The sequence below is a fragment of the Salmo salar genome, chromosome 26 (assembly GCF_965601325.2).
Source record: "Salmo salar chromosome 26, fSalSal1, whole genome shotgun sequence".
Lineage (NCBI taxonomy): Eukaryota > Metazoa > Chordata > Actinopteri > Salmoniformes > Salmonidae > Salmo > Salmo salar.
The window spans coordinates 24,825,779-24,848,450 of NC_138316.1; the positions used below are offsets into that span (position 1 = coordinate 24,825,779).

The 22,672-nt window shown below is 42.3% G+C and overlaps 1 protein-coding gene across 2 annotated transcripts in view; it reads right to left on the bottom strand.

Annotated features, from left to right (window-relative positions):
- LOC106587469 (voltage-gated potassium channel KCNC1) overlaps positions 1-22,426 on the bottom strand; it is a 33,260-nt gene extending 10,834 nt beyond the window's left edge. For both annotated transcript variants that reach the window (XM_082969548.1, XM_014175883.3), the window contains exons 1-2: positions 21,394-22,426; positions 6,520-7,459 (exon numbers count right to left, since the gene is read on the bottom strand). In XM_082969548.1, coding sequence (XP_082825674.1) covers positions 6,520-7,459; positions 21,394-21,930 — 1,477 coding nt within the window. In that variant the 5' untranslated portion in view covers positions 21,931-22,426. The remainder of the gene's footprint in view (positions 1-6,519; positions 7,460-21,393) is intronic.
- Between the last annotated feature and the right edge of the window lie 246 nt (positions 22,427-22,672).

Here is a 22,672-nt window from a genome sequence, read left to right on the forward strand (position 1 = left end):
GCTTTGCAGCCCAGTGTGAATAATAGGAGAAGCAAGTGAATAGCTGCAGTTCCTGGCTGAACCACACTCCTATTGTGCAATGTGCGTTGCTTGGACACTGTTGTCATGGCAACAGGCATTGGCAAGGAAAAAGATTGGGGAGAATTAAATAAATAAGACATTAAGGAAGAGAGAGGATGGTGGGAAGGTGAAAAAAATCTTTGTTTTTACCACCTCCAGATAATGTACATTATGGCAGTGCCTGGTGAAACTCTAACTCTCATTGGTCAAGATCATAGAAGTAATGAGACTTAGGCACATCCTGTATCATATGACTAGGCAAAGTCAGGAAGTCAGGAAGTCAGGAAGTGTGACCCTTGTTAAGGACAGGTCATTATGTCACCTCTGGTTGTTCTCTCTGCAGGGAGTCAGGTCAGGTGACAGGCCCTGATGGCTCATCGTGTAGACGCCATCTAACAGGCTACAAAGTAAAGGTGCAGATAGAGGTCAAGGTAATCTAAATTGGTTTGTTACAAACAAATAACTATCACTGAATAGTATCATTGGAATCTAATCAGTAGAGACACCTTGTAAGTGGGACATCTTGGATCACAACTCTCCAGGGAAAACATTCATTATAAAGTTATAAAGGATTCTATTATAAACAGGAGTATAGCCAGTGAGCAAGGGGTGCAGTGCTTTTTTGTGTGTGTGAGAGAGTGCTCAGAGGGCTGTTAGTCATAGACGTAGCGTGGAATGATGCTTGGCTGTAACATGTGGCAGTAAATAAGGAGCAATCACAAGATGCACTCATGGCTACTTCAGGCCCTCGTGGCAGGGCATAAATACACACTACTCACACTATTTCATAGAAGAGGGAACCCAATGGAATCAGTTGGGCCCTATCCCTATCATGAGTAGGCGATGTACAATATATCAGCCTGTGAGTAACTGAGAATCCCCCAAAGCTGCTTGTGCTCACCACAGCTGGCCTGGTCACCAAGCAGAAAAACATGAAAGAGCAACACAGTCATCATCCATCCAAAGGACCTCCTGCAAATTGATAGGTTCTCTGAGGGAAACCCCCACTCTCTGCTGTCTTTGTCCAACTTCCCCTATGAGTCACACAGGTTAGACACACAGGTCTCCAGGCAACCAGGCTGTCTCTTTTATTGCAGTAATTTCTAGAGTGCGATATCACTGGAGTAATGTTAGTTCAACAAGTTAACTGTAAAATAAAAGCATTACCTGTTAAAAAATATATATATCTACACTACCGGTCAAAAGTTTTAGAGCACCTACTCACTCATGGGTTTATCTTTATTTTTACTATTTTCTACATCATAGAATAATAATGAAGACATCAAAACTATGAAACAACATATATGGAATCATGTAGTAACCAAAAAAGTGTTAACTTCCCTGGGCTAGCGTCCCACCCTAGTCAACAGCCAGTGGAATCGTGTGGCGCGAAATACAAATACCTCAAAAATGCTATAACTTCAATTTCTCAAACATATGACTATTTTACACCATTTTAAAGACAAGACTCTCGTTAATCTAACCACATTGTCCAATTTCAAAAAGGCTTTACAGCGAAAGCAAAACATTAGATTATGTCAGGAGAGTACCCTGCCAAAAATAATCACACAGCCATTTTCAAAGCAAGCATATATGTCACAAAAACCAAATCCACAGCTAAATGCAGCACTAACTTTTGATGATCTTCATCAGATGACACTCCTAGGACATTATGTTATAGAATACATGCATGTTTTGTTAAATCAAGTTCATATTTATATCAAAAACCAGCTTTTTACATTAGCATGTGATGTTCAGAACTAGCATACCCACCGAAAACTTCCGGTGAATTTACTAAATTACTCATGATAAACGTTCACAAAATACATAACAATTATTTTAAGAATTATAGATACAGAACTCCTTTATGCAATCGCGGTGTCAGATTTTAAAATAGCTTTTCGGCGAAAGCACATTTTGCAATATTCTGAGTACATAGCTCGGCCATCACGGCTAGCTATTTTGACAACCACCAAGTTTGGGACTCACTAAACTCAGAATTACTATTAGAAAAATTGGATTACCTTTGCTGTTCTTCGTCAGAATGCACTCCCAGGACTTCTACTTCAACAACAAATGTTGTTTTGGTTCCAAATAATCCATAGTTATATTCAAATAGCTCCGTTTTGTTCGTGCGTTCAGGTCACTATCTGAAGGGTGACGCGCGAGCGCATTTTGTGACAAAAAAATTCAAAATATTCCATTACCGTACTTAGAAGCATGTCAAACGCTGTTTAAAATCAATTTTTATGCTATTTTTCTTGTAAAATAGCGATAATATTCCAACCGGCAACGTTGTATTCATTCAAAGGCTGAAAGAAAAAAATTGAGAATTCTCATGAACGCGCATCTCAGTCTCACTGTCCCCAGGCTGACCACTCACAAACAGAGCTGTTGTACTTTGCCCAGAGACAGCAGACACCCCATTCCACTTTCTGGCGGCTTTAGAGAGCCAATGGGAGCCTTAGAAAGTGTCACGTTACAGCACAGATGCTGTATTTTTGATAGAGATGCAACAGAAGGACAACAAATTGTCAGACAGGGCACTTCCTGTATGGAATCTTCTCAGGTTTTGGCCTGCCATATGAGTTATGTTATACTCACAGACACCATTCAAACAGTTTTAGAAACTTTAGAGTGTTTTCTATCCAAATCTACTAATTATATGCATCACTTGTTTCTGGGCAAGAGTAGTAACCAGTTTAAATCGGGTACGTTTTTTTATCCGGCTGTGCAAATACTGCCCCCTAGCCCCAACAGGATAAACAAATATATTATATTTGAGATTCTTTAAATAGCCACTCATTGCCTTGATGACAGCTTTGCACACTCTTTACATTCTCTCAACCAGCTTCACCTGGAATGCTTTCCAACAGTCTTGAAGGAGTTCCCACATATGCTGAGCACTTGTTGGCTGCTTTTCCTTCACTCTGCGGTCCGACTCATCCCAAACCATCTCAATTTGGTTGAAGTCGGGGGATTGTGGAGGCCAGGTCATCTGATGCAGCACTCCATCACTAAAATAGCCCTTACAAAGCCTGGAGATGTGTTGGGTCATTGTCCTGTTGAAAAACAAATGATAGTCCCACTAAGCCCAAACCAGATGGGATTGCGTATCTTTGCAGAATGCTGTGGTAGCCATGCTGGTTAAGTGTGCCTTGAATTCTAAATAAATCACAGACAGTGTAACCAGCAAAGCACCCCCACACCCTAACACCTCCTCCTCCATGCTTCACAGTGGGAAATACACATGCAGAGGTCATCAGTTCACCCACACCGCATTTCAAAAAGACACAGCGGTTGGAACTAAAAATCAAAGGTAACTCTGGGTCTTCCATTCTGGTGGCGGTCCTCATGAGAGCCAGTTTCATCATTGCGCTTGATGGTTTTTGCAACTGCACTTGAAGAAACTTCCAAAGTTCTTGAAATGTTCCGTATTGACTGACCTTCATTCTTAAAGTAATGATGGACTGTCGTTTCTCTTTGCTTATTTGAGCTGTTCTTGCCATAATATGGACGGTCTTTTACCAAAAAGGGCTATTTTCTATATACCCCCCTACCTTGTCTGTCACGTCCTGACCCTAGTAAGTCCGGAACCTATTATAGTTAAGAAATTAGAAATGACCGGTAGAGAATATATAAAGTTGAAGTCAGAAGTTTACATACACTTAAGTTGGAGTCATTGAAACTCGTTTTTCAACCACTATACAAATTTCTTGTTAATAAACTATAGTTCTGGCAAGTCGGTTAGGACATCTACTTTGTGCATGACACAAGTCATTTTTCCAACAATTGTTTACAGACAGATTATTTCACTTATAATTCACTGTATCACAATTCCAGTGGATCAGAAGTTTACATACACTAAGTTGACTGTGCCTTTAAACAGCTTGGAAAATTCCAGAAAATGATGTCATGGCTTTAGAAGCTTCTGATAGGCTAATTGACATAATTTGAGTCAATTGGAGGTGGACCTGTGGATGTATTTCAAGGCCTACCTTCAAACTCAGTGCCTCTTTGCTTGACATCATGGGATAATCAAAAGAAATCAGCCAAGATCTCAGAAAAAATATTGTAGACCTCCACAAGTCTGGTTCATCCTTTGGAGCAATTTCCAAACGCCTGAATGTACCATGTTCATCTGTACAAACAATAGTACGCAGTCATACCGCTCAGGAAGGAGACGCATTCTGTCTCCTAGAGATTAACGTACTTTGGTGCGAAAAGTGCAAATCAATCCCACAACAACAGCAAAGGACCTTGTGAAGATGCTGGAGGAAACAGGTACAAAAGTATCTATATCCACAGAGTCCTATATCGATATGACCTGAAAGGCCGCTCAGCAAGGAAGAAGCCACTGCTCCAAAACCGCCATAAAAAAGCCAGGCTACGGTTTGCAACTGCACATGGGGACAAAGATCGTACTTTTTGGAGAAATGTCCTCTGGTCTGATGAAACAAAAATAGAACTGTTTGGCCATAATGACCATCGTTATGTTCGGAGGAAAAAGGGGGAGGCTTGCAAGCCGAAGAACACCATCCCAGCCGTGAAACACGGGGGTGGTAGCAACATGTTGTGGGGGTGCTTTGCTGCATGAGGGACTGGTGCACTTCACAAAATTGATGGCATCATGAGGGAGGAAAATTATGTGGCTATATTGAAGCAACATCTCAAGACATCAGTCAGGAAGTTAAAGCTTGGTCGCAAATGGGGTCTTCCAAATGGACAATGACCCCAAGCATACTTCCAAAGTTGTGGCAAAATGGCTTAAGGATAACAAAGTCAAGGTTTTGGAGTGGCCATCACAAAGCCCTGACCTCAATCCTATAGAACATTTGTGGACAGAACTGAAAAAGCGTGTGTGACCAAGGAGGCATACAAACCTGACTCAGTTACACCAGCTCTGTCAGGAGGAATGGGCCAAAATGCACCCAACTTATTGTGGGAAGCTTGTGGAAGGCTACCCGTAACGTTTGACCCAAGTTAAATAATTTAAAGGCAATGCTACCAAATGCTAATTGAGTGTATGTAAACTTCTGACCCACTGGAAATGTGATGAAAGAAATAAAAGATGAAATAAATAATTATCTCTACTAATTTCCTGACATTTCACATTCTTAAAATAAAGTGGTGATCCTAACTGACCTAAGACAAGGAATTTTTACTTGGTTTAAATGTCAGGAATTGTGAAAAACTGAGTTTAAATGTATTTGGCTAAGGTGTATGTAATCTTCCGACTTCAACTGTATATAAATATATATTTATTTTCTGAAAAACGTCCTATTCTGCTACCTGGCCTATGCATCATACAAATACATTTGGCAATCAGCCAAATGAACAATATGTCTGCAGGCTTTAAACTTGTTTCACAGCACTGCAGTATTTTTCCTGAGACAGCACACAAGCAGATAAGTTAACTAGGAAATATCATAAATGCATGGGTGTGATAGTCTTATGTGTGATTCATAAATTGTGATGTATTTTCCATCCTAGTGGAGGAAATAGGCTATTTATTATCTGCTGTCAGGATGGCTGGCTACTGTATGTGCCAATGTGTTACCTTTAGTGTTTTCATCACTGCATTAAACTGGTCAGGGTAGAGATGAAAAGGTAGTTGAGGGGGAGATTGGTCTGGTGTGGTATGAGGTGTGGTCTGATCTGGCATGAGGTTTGGTCTGGTGTGGTATGAGGTGTGGTCTGATCTGGCATGAGGTTTGGTCTGGTGTGGTATGAGGTTTGGTCTGATCTGGCATGAGGCTCAGTCTGGTGTGGTATGAGGTTTGGTCTGGTGTGGCGTGAGGTTTGGTCTGGTGTGGTGTGAGGTTTGTTCTGGTGTGGTATGAGGTTTGGTCTGATCTGGCATGAGGTTTGGTCTGGTGTGGTATGAGGTTTGGTCTGGTGTGGTATGAGGTTTGGTCTGATCTGGCATGAGGTTTGGTCTGGTGTGGTATGAGGTTTGGTCTGGTGTGGTATGAGGTTTGGTCTGATCTGGCATGAGGTTTGGTCTGGTGTGGTATGAGGTTTGGTCTGGTGTGGTATGAGGTTTGGTCTGGTGTGGCATGAGGTTTGGTCTGATCTGGCATGAGGTTTGGTCTGGTGTGGTATGAGGTTTGGTCTGGTGTGGTATGAGGTTTGGTCTGGTGTGGTATGCGTTGATAATGTCTGGGGAGTGGTCAGTGGAGTTGATAACGTATGTGTATGTGTGGAGTGGTCACTGGTCAACATACTGCCATGTAGGGGCTCTCCACATTCAATGGCTCCTGGTGTGGAGAATGGCTGTTTTTCTGACTGGTGAGTTAGCAGGAGGAGGAGGAGGAGAGAGGAGGAGGAGGTGGAGAGAGGAGGATGAGTAGGAGGAGGAGGAGGTGGTGTGAAGGCAGGGGAGTTCAGTCTGTTCTTTGAGCATTTATTTTCTTTTCATTGAGATTCAGATGGACATTTGGCAGAAAGTTTTCCTACCTGCTCTGTTTATTTCTAAGATCTCTTCTGGTGGTTCTTGTGGGGCCAGGGGCCATGTGTCGTCCTGCGTGCTGTGGTGAGGTGAGGTTACCTCCGACTTACAGTAATTGGGGGAGCCCAGAAGTGGGGCGCGGGGGATATGCTTGTTCTTTTTCTTTGGTAACTTCTGCTTGGCCATCGCCAGGGAGTAATACATCCCAAAATTATTGACAATAACAGGCACTGGCATGGCGATAGTCAGCACACCAGCTAGAGCACACAGCGCTCCCACCAGCATGCCAGACCATGTCTGAGGGTACATGTCTCCATAGCCCAGGGTTGTCATTGTCACCACCGCCCACCAGAATCCAATAGGAATGTTCTTGAAGTGCGTGTGCTCGCTGGCTCGGGGGTCATTGGGCTTGGCACCAATCCTTTCAGCATAGTAGATCATAGTGGCGAAGATGAGCACACCAAGGGCAAGGAAGATGATGAGGAGCAGGAACTCATTGGTGCTGGCTCGGAGTGTATGACCCAGGACACGCAGTCCCACAAAGTGCCGAGTCAGCTTAAAGATCCGGAGGATCCGGACAAAGCGTACCACACGTAGGAAACCCAGTACATCCTTAGCCGCCTTGGAAGAGAGCCCACTCAGCCCCACCTCCAGGTAGAAGGGCATGATGGCAATAAAGTCAATGATGTTAAGGGTGTTACGGAAAAACTCCAGCTTGCTCGGACAGAACGTCACTCGCATTATGAACTCAAATGTAAACCACAGCACACAGACCCCCTCAATATAGGTGAGGAAGACCACGGTCTCAGTCTCCTGGTAGACCCGCGTGCTGTTGTCCAGCGGGTCAATTTCCGTCCGGTTGATGATGGGGTTGAAGGCCTCGTGTGTCTCCAGGCAGAAGGTGGTGATGGAAACCAGGATGAAGAACAGGGAGGCGAAGGCTATCCACTGCAGGGGAGAGATGAGAGGGAGGGAGAGAAGGAGGGAGAGGGAAAGAGAGAGGGAGAGATTATAAGCGAGGGAGCTTAGAATACAAACGTGAAGGAACAGAGCACTAGAACACCCCCACAGCTCTCTTCAGTTCTACAACACACATCTAGGTCAGTACTCTTAACTGAGTGTCACTTGAAAGGGCGTACACCTAAACTGTGGTGCTTCACCGGTAAGGGAGTTGCTAGTACTGGTGGGGCCTGCAGGGAGGAGGGGAGGGACGGAGGGGGATGTTATGTACTGTACAGGGGAAAGCTTGTTTCTGGGTCAGCTTTTGCGCCAGCACTTAAGGTATTATTTCCGTGAGGGCACTGTGTTCACCATGGCATCTGGCCCAAACGATAATTTGCCACCTCATCAATTTTAAATGGTGTTTTAATGCATAGTCCTTAATGTATAGGCCGCTATACACTGCTGCCCATAGATTAGGGCTGACAGCAGTGCTGCTGCCAGAAGAGGTTGATTGGGTTGCATAACGCCACTTAACACCACTGGACTATTAAAGCGATGTTCCAGAACTATTGAATCATTTCAGCCAGTAGTTTTGAAAGTGGTGCTCATGAGCCAAAACAGGTCCCATTTTTTTGCGTACTACATCATCCAATTTGTGTGATATGTTACGAATCCAATCTGTACACTCTGTTAAGATTTTGTTTTGCTTAAGATCCCGTACTGTATCTTTAAACAGGTCCAGGTCTGAGAGGAGGCAGGCGCTGCCAGGCACATACACTACAACCACAGTACGGTAGTGATAGAGCCAGGGTCCTACCTGGACATGAAGGGCTTAGTGATTCCATTATAGAAGAACAAATTACAATTAGGTTATTTTTCTAACACAGTTATTTTTGTGCATGGTACACTTCCAACATCCTTGACTTTTAACAAACTGAGCCAAAGCAATGTCAATATAAAGGGTAAATCAAATTGATCTTTTCAACTCCAAACAGTATAATACAGGCACACCTTACAACCCTGATACTCACAATAACAACAACAACCTCTCGGGAGAAAGGATTCATTGACAAAAGAAGCACACCGGGGTGTTGAGAAATGAAGTGGTCTAGTTAACCACCAGTGACCGTTGAGAGGCTTGTATAATGGAAAAAGGCACAAAAAAACATATTCTAGTTAACTCTTTATGCTTAAAGGGGTGGCAGGGTAGCCTAGTGGTTAGAGCATTGGACTAGTAACCGAAAGGTTGCAAGTTCAAATCTCTGAGCTGACAAAGTACAAATCTGTCGTTCTGCCCCTGCATAGGCTGTCATTGTAAATAAGAATTTGTTCTTAACTGATTTGCCTAGTAAAATAAATAAAGCCTATGCAGTGCCTTTTTCCAGTAGGTTTCATTCAGGGAAGTAAATGTACCTTGTGTTCCACTGATACAATCAGAGACAGAAAAGACAATACAGACAGTCTGACTGATGCATTAAATTGAGAGAAAGTCATTACTTTTAAAGAAACTGTGCTAGAGCGATTCACTATGATAAGGCCTATTGTTGTTGAAGGCTTTGCAAGCTGCAGGCCCTTCTGCAATGTGTGCTAATGAAATTGATAAAAGGGTACATTAGACATGCCACCTCCACCCGCCTGATGCAGCAGAGGCCTGGAGATGACGGCACACATGACAGGGAGGGTGACGTCTGAAAGACGAAAAGCCCACTGCGATTTCTTTCTTAGAAACACACACATTCATTCACACTCTCACTCTCATTCTGACACACATGCAACACACACTAGCCATTGACAACAACAACAACCACAGCAGCAACAACAATAACAACAACCACGACAACCACTGCAGCAACAACAACCACAGAAACACTTCAAATCCACAAGTGTAAATGAAATTCAATGACTTTGTTTTCACACTCTGACTGTTTCCATCTGTCCTGTCCTCCACATAAAAATAACCTTCTGTTTGGGTTCCTGAAATGAAGACAGGTTGTGGTAAGGCCAGAAGGAAGCGAAGAGAGTGTTACTGTCCTTGTCACCACAACATTTTCTCTCACAAGCCCAGCAAAGGTGACAGACTTGCTTCCATTATTTCACTGGTGTGAAAATAGATCAGCAGCATCCCTGGATGGACTTAATTACTGAGGCCTGTCATTGGACTGAGAATTAATACTAACTGCTGTCAACTTCCTGTGCAGAATATCCAACATCTAAGTCCATGTTACATTGTTCTCAGAACATCCAACATTTTCTCCAACATGATCAACTATCCGTATCAATACAGCAACATCGTTATTAAAAACGTATGATATGCAGCTGTAAGAGGAAAACCTGGAACATTGGAAAAGTATCATATTGTTCACTAATGAAGGAACTTGAGCCGTTAACACAAATTCCATGAGTCCAATTGAACTCTCCAGAGAAAGGAAATGAAACATCTATCTTAGAAAAACGTTGACTAACCTTTCCTTTATGTTTATTCCATGACTGGCTACAGACTGCTGGTACGAGAAACAGCAGTGTAATATAGATACAGGAAAGGATCAACACATCATTGAGGAACTTCTAGACAGAGTGGTATCATGGCATGTGCACAATTTGTATCCTAAATGGATTCTCTAAAAGCTTTATATTGAGACAAACTTCTAATCTCATATTACAATACATTAAGCAAACATGAGAGCCACCCTTCCTCGTTCTTACCTCTGACCTGCAGCACAAACAACGTGTGTGCATGCATGAATGTGTCTGAGCGTGTGTGTGAGAGCATGTGCTTGTTAGCATGCATGGCTGAGTGTGTAAACATCATCCAAGGCAGATTATGATGTATTTGGTGGAAAATGCTAGCAGAATTATATTTTCCCTGGTGTTCTCAACAGAACATGTATCAGCAACATTTACAGAAAACTAATGAGTGAGTGTCTTACTATAAATGAGAGGCAAAGTGCATTATAACACACTCATGTGAATTACTGTAAGTTGTCATGGTTTGGGTGTGGGGGTGTTTCCGTAATAGATGTGTGATTAGCTTGTTGAGTTGTGATAAATCAGTGTTACAGAAATCCAGGAAGTCATTTGAATGAACCATTAGGGAGTCACATTTCCACCACTGTAATAGGCAAGTCAAAATAACCCAAAATACATGACATACAGATGTAAAATCTTAATTTGAGCTAATTTGATACAGCAGGAAGATAATCCTTCAGAAACAGGAAATTATAATTATTATGTGGATTATAATTAATGGACATTTTTGTAAGGTTTGATAAATGTTTCGTAAGGGAAAATCAAGTCTGAAATTTCAAATTGGAAATGACAACCTTCAGAAACCTTCTTTAAACCTCAACTACACTACAAGTTTTTAATGTCCTGCATTGAGGGAAAGCTCTCCTGCAACAGGGGGGTCAAATTAAGATCCTTTATCTGTATCATTCTGGTTTGGAGCAAATAAGTATTAGAAGTGCTGAACATGAGCCATTGTCCTGTTTGCATTACAGGTGAAGGAACCGCCTTCACACAGGACTACCTACCTACAATCCCATGCACAGAACTGACGCCGACCCAAACATAATGTCTACACTGCAGACTGACCAGAGCAAGCAAGCATTTGCACTGCATCTCTCAGCTCTGAGAGAGTGGTTCTTTTCCCTTTGTGTCTGGGCTGGCAAGTCCTCACCCTTCAGTGGGAGGGAGCCAAGGACAACGCTGAGTTTATAACTGAGAGTATAACCTTCCTCCAAGGAAACCAATCAGCAGGCCTTTCTGTCAGAACACATCACACACTCATCAGAGATGGTTATAGAAGCCATACCGTTGGGAAATAAACACCCAGAAGCTTCACTACCAAGCCTCTGCTACATGGAACTGAATTAACAACAACACCACTAAATAAGAAGCTTAATGGACAGAGATTAATAAAGATAGAAAATGTGACCATGATAAATACTGTATGTAAGTCTAAGTGTGACACTGGCAGTGTGCTGTACCTGCTAGTTTAAGGACACAACCACTGAGCAGAATACTGCATGGATATTAACATTCAATATGGAATTAAATCAATGGTATTGAGCACAAAACATTTGGATTTGCTGTGGGTTCTACTCTGCAAATTGTATTGGTCGCATACACATGTTTATCAGATGTTCTTCCGGATGTAGCAGAATGCTTGTGTTCCTAGTTCCAACAGTGCAGTAATATCTAACAATACACAACAACATCGCAAGCATGTCGTTTGTTTGAGAGGATGCTTTGAGATAGTAAATACACATTGTAATTAAGTTAAAAGGCTGCAACGTAGACTGTGCCACAGAAAGTGTGTACATGTCAAGTATATCAAATGCTTAATCAGGAAATGTTGGAAGTAAGTTACAGATGTAGGATCTTAATTTGATCACTCTTTTGTTGCTGAAATGCAAACTTGTAGTGTTTTTTAGTATTATTAATAAGGCTTCTAAAGTTTGGCATTTCAGACATGATTTGCCCTCACGAAAAATGCATCAACCCCTGCAACAAATGTCCATTAGCTATAATACACATAATAATTCAAATCTCCTGTTGCTGCAATATTATTTTCCTGCTGTAGAAAACTGGCTCAAATTAAGATTCTATATCTGTAGATGCTTCAGTCACAGTGCCATTGTAAGTGTAGGAGACAGCATTAAGTCAATGCTAAACAAAATAAAACTGCAACCAGACCCTTCTCTCCTACAACCCTCCCACACTCTCCATCTCTTTTAGACTCGTGCATCCTAGAGATGAAAGCATGTCACGTTCTCTTATGTAACAACCTTTCCCTCCATCCATCTGCCTTTCTCTGTGCTTACTGTATGCGTTTGTGACAATGTATTTGCATTGCCTGTTTATGAGTGTGTATTACAGGCAGTATGTGTAATTATAGATAAATACTTATGTTTTTTATATATAGTGTGTTTTATTATGTAAAGTGTGTTTGTTTGAGTTTGTGTTCCTAAATGTTATTAGGCATGAATCTGCATGAGAGAGAGGAGGGAAAACATGTTAGGTGCCGTGTGGCTCATTTGGTAGAGCATGGCACTTGCAATGCCAAGTTTGTGGGTTTGATTCCCACAGGGGACAAGTGTGAGGAAAAAATTATGTATTCACCTTATTTGTTGGATATGTAACAATTATTTACTTAACGAACAGTAAGATATTTCTGTCCTGCTAATGCTGTGATTTATGGTCTCCACTCTAGCACCCTGCAGGGAAAGTTAGAAGTGACTGACTAAGCAATCTTGGTTTCAGCTATATAAAAACTATGCATCGTCTGTGAAAGCTAGACTCTCAGCCTAACAGTCAGTCGAGACTGGTGGAGTACTGTTTGAAGAAATGACCAAGACCAAGTCTCTCTCAGTACTGAATTTCCACGACACCAGTACGAACCAATATGAAACTGTATGCACTCACTACTGTAAGTCGTTCTGGATAAGAGCTTCTGTAAAGTAGAACACTGGGGACCTTTTCACATGCTGATGATGAGGGTGGACAAGGTTGTTTTCTGTGAATCAAGGAATGTCTCTGTGGGGTTAAAAAAAATCCTGTTATATTTACGGTAACATACTGTACCGTTTTCTTCAGTAACTTACAGGTAACTGGCTGCCAGTAAATTACCTTAAAAACAACATAATGTTTTTTTTACCGTGTAGGGATCAAGTTACAGGCCTTGCCTAATAATTGTCCATCTACATTTTAGTACATGAGATGCTTAGCCTTTGTGTGAGTGCCCTTGCAGATCTAGAAGGGCCTTGACCGACAGTTTAAAAGCAGTGTCAATAACTAGACACATCCCAATATAACTACCGACAACATAAACAGCTAAGGCCTCATTCACAGTTGGCTCAGCCCCTCCTGTATCATCCTGTATGTGTTTTCCTTTTGCTATATTGATGTGAATATTGATGTGTATATTGATGTGAATATTGATGTGTATTGATGTGTATACAGGGCTCATCTGTGAAAGAGACGTTGGTCTTAGCATGACTCTTAACTACAATAAAGGTAAAAAATATATATATATTAATCAAGGAAACATTTTAATCAGCGGCTGATATCATAAGTGGCTTTCATTCATTAAAAAGTATATTATATCGCCAATGAACGATACTAATGCTATAAAGACAGTCAAGTCCAGAAACAAAATTCATATAACATACACATTTAGTGACAAGGTCATGCAAATGTGAAAATGACTACATTGGTTTTCTCTCCAACAAATCAACAAATAGCTTACATCAGATCCTTTATACTGTAAAAAGGAAGTCATATTGAACTGATTGATTGAACATTTGTTTGGAAGACGTTTGTTAGCACAGTAACAGCCATTGGTAACCATGGTATGCATCCAAGGATGAAATGCTTGCTGCTGTTTTTAGTTTTAGGTTGTAATTAGATTACCCTGTCAGAGTATGATCTGAGAGTGCCAGTAGAGACAGTAGAGACAGTAGAGACAGTAGAGACAGTAGAGACAGTAGAGATTGAACATGTGCTGCTGAAGCTGTATGACGCCTCAGAATGCTGAGTTAGCTCAGAGCTCCACCACCACCTCCCTCCTTGCTCCACTCACCTACTGCAGTCTCTGATGGGAGATAAAACATGAAAAGGTTATTGCGATGAAATAGGCAATCCCACTTAACTGATTTTCTGTATTACCGTGCACATCGGAAATAGAGAATGTATATGTAGCATTTACAGCACTATAATGAACTATACAAATCCATTCATACACAAACCACAACAGATTGAGTCATCTGAAACTATAGGAAGAAGAAAAATGAGAACTTACACATCTTGAATATATATTCTTCAAGCCAGCCATTTACAAACACCAAAGGCAAAGCCTTTACTAAAACCGTCTATCAATTAGTTTGGCTCTAAGTTATCTAAAACACTTCAAATAACGTGACTTGATAGTGCCAACACATAATGTGGCTCTGTTCCAACGCCTTGCTTTTGGTAAATTACTCACATCGACTATGAAAGCCTCTATTTTGATGAGAGGACAGAAATGATAGAGAATGATTCTTGAATTATGTATACTAACTTAGCTCAATAGCCCTTATGATTACTGAGACTCAAACACCGAGGTGTAACATACTGTAACATGAATGACAGTATATGTTGGCAGACTAAACACCATAGGAAATGATGAGATACAGAAGGGATATCAATAATTGAGCATTATAAGGAAGCCGTGGTCAGTGCTTCATCATGCTATTCAATGGCCTGGGTTTAACGCCTGCTCTCTCTGTTTATGGACTCCCCTGGCAACAAACACACCAAACATTTGCCTAGGCCATGTGTGTCAGTGATCCCCGTGCTCAGTGCCAGTGTGCCATTCCTCATCATCACGGCTGCCCACACCACTCACACAAAACATTTACATTTTAGTCATTTCGCAGAAGCTCTTATCCAGAGCGACTTACAGTTAGTGCATTCATCTTAAGATAGTCATAGTAAGTACATTTTACCTCAATAAAGTAGATAACAGCAAAGTCAGAGCAAGTAAGAGGGGAAAATCAAGTGCAAGAGTTAGATCACAAAATGCTTTTTTATTTTTTTAAATGGGGCGAGGTGAGGAGGGGGTGCAAGTGGGGGGGGGGGGGTGCTGTGGGATTATTTAAGATACTCTTTGAAGAGGTAGGGTTTTCGATGTTTTTGGAAGATGGGTAGGGACTATGCTGTCCAAGCTTCAGGGGAAAGCTGGTTCCACCATTGGGGTGCCAGGATAGAGAAGAGTTTGGACTAGGTTCAGCGGGAGCTGCCCTCCCGTAGGGGTAGGAGGGCCAAGAGACCTGATGTGGCAGAACGGAGTGCTTGGGTTGTGGTGTAGGGTTTGAGCATAGCCTGAAGGTAGGGAAGGGCAGTTCCTCTTGCTGCTCTGTAGGCAAGTACCATGGTCTTCTAGTGTATACAAGCTTTGACTGGAAACCAGTGGAGTGTGCGGAGGAGCGGGGTGACATGGGATAACGTGGGAAGGTTGAACACCAGGCAGGCTGCAGCGTTCTCTCCAGAGGGGAGATGTCAAGTGCCTGGATTAGGACCTGTGCCGCTTCCTGTATAAGGTAGGCTCGTACTCTATGAATGTTGTAAAGCATGAACCTGCAGAAGCGAGTCACTGCTTTGATGTTTGCAAAGAACGACAGGGTGTTGTCCAGGGTCACATCAAGGTTATTTGCACTCTGGGAGGGGGACACCGTGGAGTTATGAACCGTGTTGGAGAGGTCTTGGAGCAGACAGGCCTATATCCATCAGTAATCATCTTGGCCACACATACCAATAGAAAGTGACTACATACAGTAGGTGTGTGTTATTGTCCACAAACATGCCCTGTGATATTGTTGTGGGAGTTGCATCCTGCTGTACAGTATACTGTGTGGCTATCTTGGTTATATCATATGTCATACTAAATCATATTTTTTAAGTCACTTAATATATCACTTAATATAAATACACTTATGAACATGAACAGGGGAATAAACAGACAAATCTGAGGGAATTCTGACATAATAAGCCTATGTCAGATAAAAACATGACGATCAGTTGAAAACCCTCTAGTCACATTGTTGACAGCATTCTGAGGATATCCCTGCTTCCCTCAGTGAAGCCTCATTTCCCTCGTCCATAATCATGCTCTTCTACAGGCTGTCACTCTGCCTGCTGTCCCTAATGTCCACCAATTAGCACGGAGCAAGAAACACATTCAATTTGACTTAACATTCAAATGCAAAACAATCTCAATCAAAACTTAGCCAAATCCCTGTAGTTTTAATCTTTTTTCTTTTCAATGAGACTAAGCTATTGAAAGACATGTATGTTCACTCAATAATCATTGTGCTATTTGAGAGCCAAACATTAGTGTTTTCTGTGAAAACTGGGTTGCCCTTAAGTAGGGCAGGGGGGGCTCAACAGGGGGGGCTCAACATTACAGAACAGTCTTATATGGGTTATATCTTCAGTGGGATAAATCTGAGTGACACCCCCATGTCAGATGGTATGGTCTGGCTGAGGTAATGGCTATGCCAGCATGTATAGCTAATGGACAAAAGTGATGAATAAACGTAATAAACACTCCCTCACCACGCCTGACCATTCAGGCTGAAACTGGAAAGACAGAAAATCTTGTGGTTTTTTAATTTTTTTATTTAACCTTTATTTAACCAGGTAGGCCAGTTGAGAACAAGTTCTCATTTACAACTGCGGCCTGGTTTTGAAGGTCATGAAGATCAAATCATTTTGGTGTTTAGGATTTGTCAGATGACTGTTGGGTGTATGTTCAGAGGAAAGGTTGTTGGAGCCAGAGTTATCTTGTAGATGAAGGCAGATGTCGTAAAGATTGGACCAAGGTGCAGCGGAAACGTGTACACACATCTTCTTTATTAAATTAAAAAGAAGAAAAACAAAAGAAACACGTATACGAGACAACAAACGCCACTAACAGTCCAAACAGGTGCATAAACACTAAACAGGAGACAACAACCCACAATTCCCATTACAAACACACCCCTATACATAGGACCTTCAATCAGAGGCAACGAGGAACAGCTGCCTCCAATTGAAGGCCAATCCCAATAACCTAAACATAGAACTAAACAACCTAGATCTAACATAGAAATACACTAACCTAGAACATAACCCAAAAACCCCGGAACACTCTAAACACACCCCTCTACACAACACATAGCCCAACAAACCCCGAAACTCTCTAAACAAACAACCCCCTCCCACGTCCTGACCAAACTACAATAACAAATAACCCCTTTACTGGTCAGGACGTGACAGCAGAACAAGTGAGTGTAACTTTCCTCTCTGTTTTGGCAGCGTAATGGTGGCATGAGAGGCCTGTATTCTGCCTCGATATTTGCCCCAGTTTGAGTGCTTTTAGCTGGGTGCCTCATTCCTCTCTGCCTGGGAAATCAATTATACAGGAGCGCAGGGACAAACCCCAGTGCTTTTTAAGGGGTGTCATGCTCCACTTCTTTTGGGAGAAAGAGCTGTGTTAGATATCCCAGTGACCAGCTTTTGATTGGTTTGTGCATTTCCCTACTGGAGTTGGACTGTGTCGATGTGTATCATGCACATGCCCACCTACATGTTCATAATGTGTTCATACAGTTACACATGTGAACGTCAATGTACTACAGCACGCCACATGGTAGACTAAGAGCAGGTGTTGTTTGATAAAGCAAAGCAATATGTCCATCTATCTCGGCCACAGCCCTCCAGACGAGCCAGTCTCTGTGTGGATCTCCTTAAAACCTAGATGACTTCCTGTTAAAGTGTGGCAAGGTTAGCCATGCAGCATGTCTTTTGTGTAATAGGATGCCTCCCTCTCTCTCTCCATTAATTACCAGGGTCTGTGCCCAACTAATTCATGCTAATCGCTCCAGCCATCTAAGGAGCAACCAGCCTTGCTATGTTCAGTTCTGCCTGGATCTGTTACTCACTCTGTGGTGGTTAGAAGCTGCCATCCCAGCCACACTGTCTCTCTAGGGTGATTACGTAGACGTATAGCTACTTTCCATGTAGGTGCACTTTTAAGTAGAATGGATCTCCTTCTAATCTCAAGAGCAGTTTCATCCCAGATAGCTGAAGGTCATGGTAGCTGACAGGGTGTCTGTATGGTCAGTAGGCTCCTCACGTTAAAGCTGACACGTCCACTTTAAAAGCCTAGCATGATATTGATTTCAAAGCTCTCCCTCCACATAAACTCACTGCTGTGTTTCTTATATGACGTGGAGTGATACATTACAACCCACAGCCATGGCTGAGTGAAAAGAAACCTCCCACCCATTCCCATCCAGCAGCTCCCACTTCCACTTCTAACCTGAACAAACCCACATCTACCCTACCTGTCCCAAAACCCCACCAAACTGCATTCAGTCATGCACTTCCTTCTCTCCAGCGGCACAAAGTTATTTCTCATCGTCCTTACCACTGAAACACATGTTTTACTTAAGTATTTATTTACATCCTTACATTAGCAGCAATTTGATCGATCAATAAACTAATCTATATTATTTGCCCTCTCACAAATCCAGGCAGTAAGGGCCAAGTCATCAAAAGTCCAAGGGCACAGGATGCCTCAATGTCCCCTTTCATAAGTAGGATGACTAGTAGTTGTAGCCATGTGTCTGAATTATGGTCAGTCTAAATTCCCTCAGATTGCCTTCCAAACTAAAGACAGGTTAATTTAATATAGTGCTCACTGGGAGTATGTGAGAGTATGTGAGCCATGTCTGAAAGCAACATGAGTACCACTGCAGTAATATCTGTCCACAAGAACGGTTGGTAGTGGTACAGACATCTAGTTATACAAGCTACACCTGCTTCACATACAAAAGTACTGTATGTAACTGCATTTACTTACACCGATACATTGGCACTGCATTAATCACCATGTAATACCTAGGTAATAATTCTGCTTGTCAAGTGGGATATAGAGTGGAAGAGTAGCATGTCTGCCAGCAGGGCAGGAGGGTGTATGAGGTGGCAGAGGTGAGGTTGAGTGTTTATTAAGAAAGGTGATAATGAGGTCCTTCTTGCCACCTCTTCTGTCACCCAGCACCAACAAAAGAGACTCCAAAGGGGATATAAAAATCTGATTCTCTCTCTTTCCTTTCTTCCTTCTATATATATTATTTACATAGGAGGAAACCAAAGTTACTGGAGAAAAAGATAAGGACAGACGGTCAACATGTTTTTCCTCTGAGATCAGTGTTGCGTTTGCCCCTGCTGACCAAAATTGGGCCTAATGAGGATTTAATAACAACTAATCGACTCCCTGGCTAGCTCATCTCACATAATTGGTCAGTACAGCAGGATTGTCACAACAAAATAATCTTGCTGCAACAGGATTTAAACGTTTACTCCATAATGTTGTTTGATCGGCTGTTAGGCTAATAGCTGACCAAATTTAGGCTACATGAAAAGTGCAATACTGTCAATATAACCGTGTGTTAGTGTGGGTTTTCAGTGAATTTATGTCAATCACAAAGCTCAACTGCATTTCCTGCGGTGCAGGAAAATTCGCAGCAACATAAGCAATCAAATTAAGATCCTACACCTGTAGCTTCACGTTTTGCACTCACAATGCTCTGTGAAGGCCCTATGGTGTGTCTGTGTACACTGCATGGTCTCTATGGTCCATTTGATCTCCAGTTGCTAAGGCACCGGGACATGGTCATTCATAGTAACTCAACAATTTACTGTCACAATGAGAGACTGAGAATGAGAAACAGGTAAAGAGAGTGAGAAAATGGGAAGGAGGCTATATGAGAGAACCAGAGTGTAGACAATACACTTAGCTAGTGGAAGAGAGAGGGTAGACTATACTGTTACTCAACCCTGCACTATTGTAATCACTGCCCCTCAGGAGAATTGAGAGGTGCAAAAGCTGGAGTCAAGCCAGTATGCTCCGGTGTAAATGAGTAAGCAGATGCACTTATATACATTGATCTAAGCATTTATGGAAATTGACAAAGCCATAGCAGAGGCTATTGCTTGCACTTGCGTAATTTGCAAACTGCTCAGTCTCTGAGGAACAGCAAGGGGACCAATAACTAACCAAAACGTAACACATATGCTGCATAATGCATATTGATTCATTGACCAGTTGATTGATTATGGATACATTCTGAAGATGTTATACTCTAACATGTTGTATCCTGTGCTGAGCTAGGGGAGGATGGATTTCTGATCCCTGCATCTCCACACAGCTGTCTCAGGTCAGTGGGTCAGGATCCTGTTGGGTCAGTAAGAGACTACTTTGAATTGTTTTCAAGTGAAGCTAAAAGGCATTGGGAATGGGAATACCAGGTGTGATAGGTGTTGTTGTTCAAAGCTACGTCGAATTGCAAGGAGAAGAGACCGAAAGGTTAGACAAAGCTAATAATTAGGTTATAAATGCAGCTATAAGCCTACAGAACCACAGACAGCTCCAAACAGGCAATGTAATAAATATGCAAAATCTGTAGGAGACAAATATATGTAGGACTGTTGACGTCACAAATATTCCTCTCCTTGATCACCATTCTGTTCCAGCTTAGGAAAGAGACAAGTGCATGTCTTGTTAACTCCCCCAGTGTACACACAACCGGGTTCTCATTAAAAACGGTGAGGGGCATTTAAACCATTAAACTATCATTATAAGTTTCCTTTCATCTAGTCCTCATGAGGTAATTCATAAGACCTCACATGGTCTGAAAGCAGGGTGGCTGCATGTTGCATAGGCAATGCGACAAGACGCCCAGAATGCACATGTCGAGAGTGAGCGTAGTGCATCATCACTTAGCGATACGTTTGTGTGCTGGTGATGGACCCATTAAAAGGGAAATCTGTAGTGCAAACAATAAAGCAGCCACCCCATCACTGTTCTGGTAAACAGCTGAGAGATGGGGCTGGAGTAATGTAACCACTTTGAAATTCATAGACAGGGCTATGGATGCAAGGTCTGACCATTCATGATATCAACATTTTAGAGGCAATACAGTGTTTGTTTACAATTGACCTGTTTAACAATGAAGTAAAACAAGCTTATATTTTGGGTTCTTATGGGCTACGACAGTTGAACTAAGCTAATCCGGTATTTGTAAATTATATTATTCAATAATCAATGGGTATATGTAATTCATTTAAAAGTCAAAAAATGTATGTGCCAACTTCAGATTTCAACTTTAAGCTTCAAATCCAATTAATATTCACGAGCCTTATTAGTACGCTACTATGAACCCAACTTTTTTGCGTGACCTTTGGATGAGCGTGAAAGGAACTATGTTAAAGCAAATGTCTCTCTTTCACACACACACATGCACGAGCGCGCGAGCACAGAAAGAGAGAGAGATTGTAAAGCATTGTTTTTTCAGGCTAGTAGTAGGCCTATCTAAACTTGTATTGACTCAAGATGACTGATTCCAACCCTTACTTACCCTTGCATATTTAGAAGAATAGGGATCCTCGAAAAGTGCCCAAAGCAACCGCTGCCAACGTCGCCAATGCCCCCCGGATTTGGCATCTGGTCCATCAAGAGCCAACCTATTGATCATTCCCAGCGTTTCCTCATCCCCATCCTCCTCTGAATTCTCGGGGGGGCCACCCCCAAAGCTATCCAATGCCTCCTCGGCCTCTCGATGTTGCCGATAAGTCATCCAACAACATGGTTCCACGTCGGTCTCATCGATACCCCAGAACGCCAACTCCTCCTCGTACAAAGGGCCGCAAACATCTGCAGGGCAGTGCAACTTCCCGGTCCTATAGTAATTGAGGATGTGGGCAAACACACCCGGATGCCGGTCAAAGAAAAATTCTTCAATCTTGGGATCGTAGTCAAAGTGACTGTGGGCATCCGGCTCGGCGAGCCAAGCTAACCGGGTGCCCGGTAATGTACGAAGGGTGCTACGGTAGGTCTGGTGTCTGATACCTCCCACGTTAATCACAATACGATCGTTCTCGTCGCCTTGTCCCATTGCGTCGCTTAGGCATGTCTCAAGCAGGTTCCAGTCATTATATTGCAAAACATGTGCGAGGCAACGCAGTGAGATCTGGCCGACACATGAACTCGAGTTGAAAGAGGAAAAGAGAAGGCAGATTTCTTACCGACTTCTTTTATTCAGCTTGCAAAAAAGCACAGGCTCCACTCAAGCTTTCAAATAAATCCCAACTTTTAATAATACCAAAGAAAGCAATGCCTCAACGGATGTTTGATATAGTTGCAAGGTAGGCTAAAGCAAGAAGCAGCCTGTGGCTGCCCCAGAAATATGCATGGAAAAAAATCTAAATGTTCATGGTTAGGCTACATCACAAAACCAAAGATGAACACCCCTCCGAAAAGCGTTGATGAAAAATGTGTGTAGGCTATGACTCCATATAATGAAAACCTAGTTCCAAATCCACGCCGTCTTTTAATTATGGAAACGTACAGTCCTTGTGGCATGCAACGAAAGATGAGAGCTGTGATGCTGAACGGACAGCACCAGTCTCTCTGAGCGCACACTCCTCACACTCCCTCCCTCCCTCTCCTCTCTCTCTTTCATCATCCCCCTCCCACTGTCTTTGAGACAAGACTCTTGCACTCCCTAATCCCTTGTCTTTCTTTATATTTTCCTCCTTGAGCAGGACTGCTACAGGGAGATCAACATTGATCCTTGACAGTTACTTTACATGTTCTGTGTTCGATAATGCTCCTGAATTCCTATATGCCTAAAACAC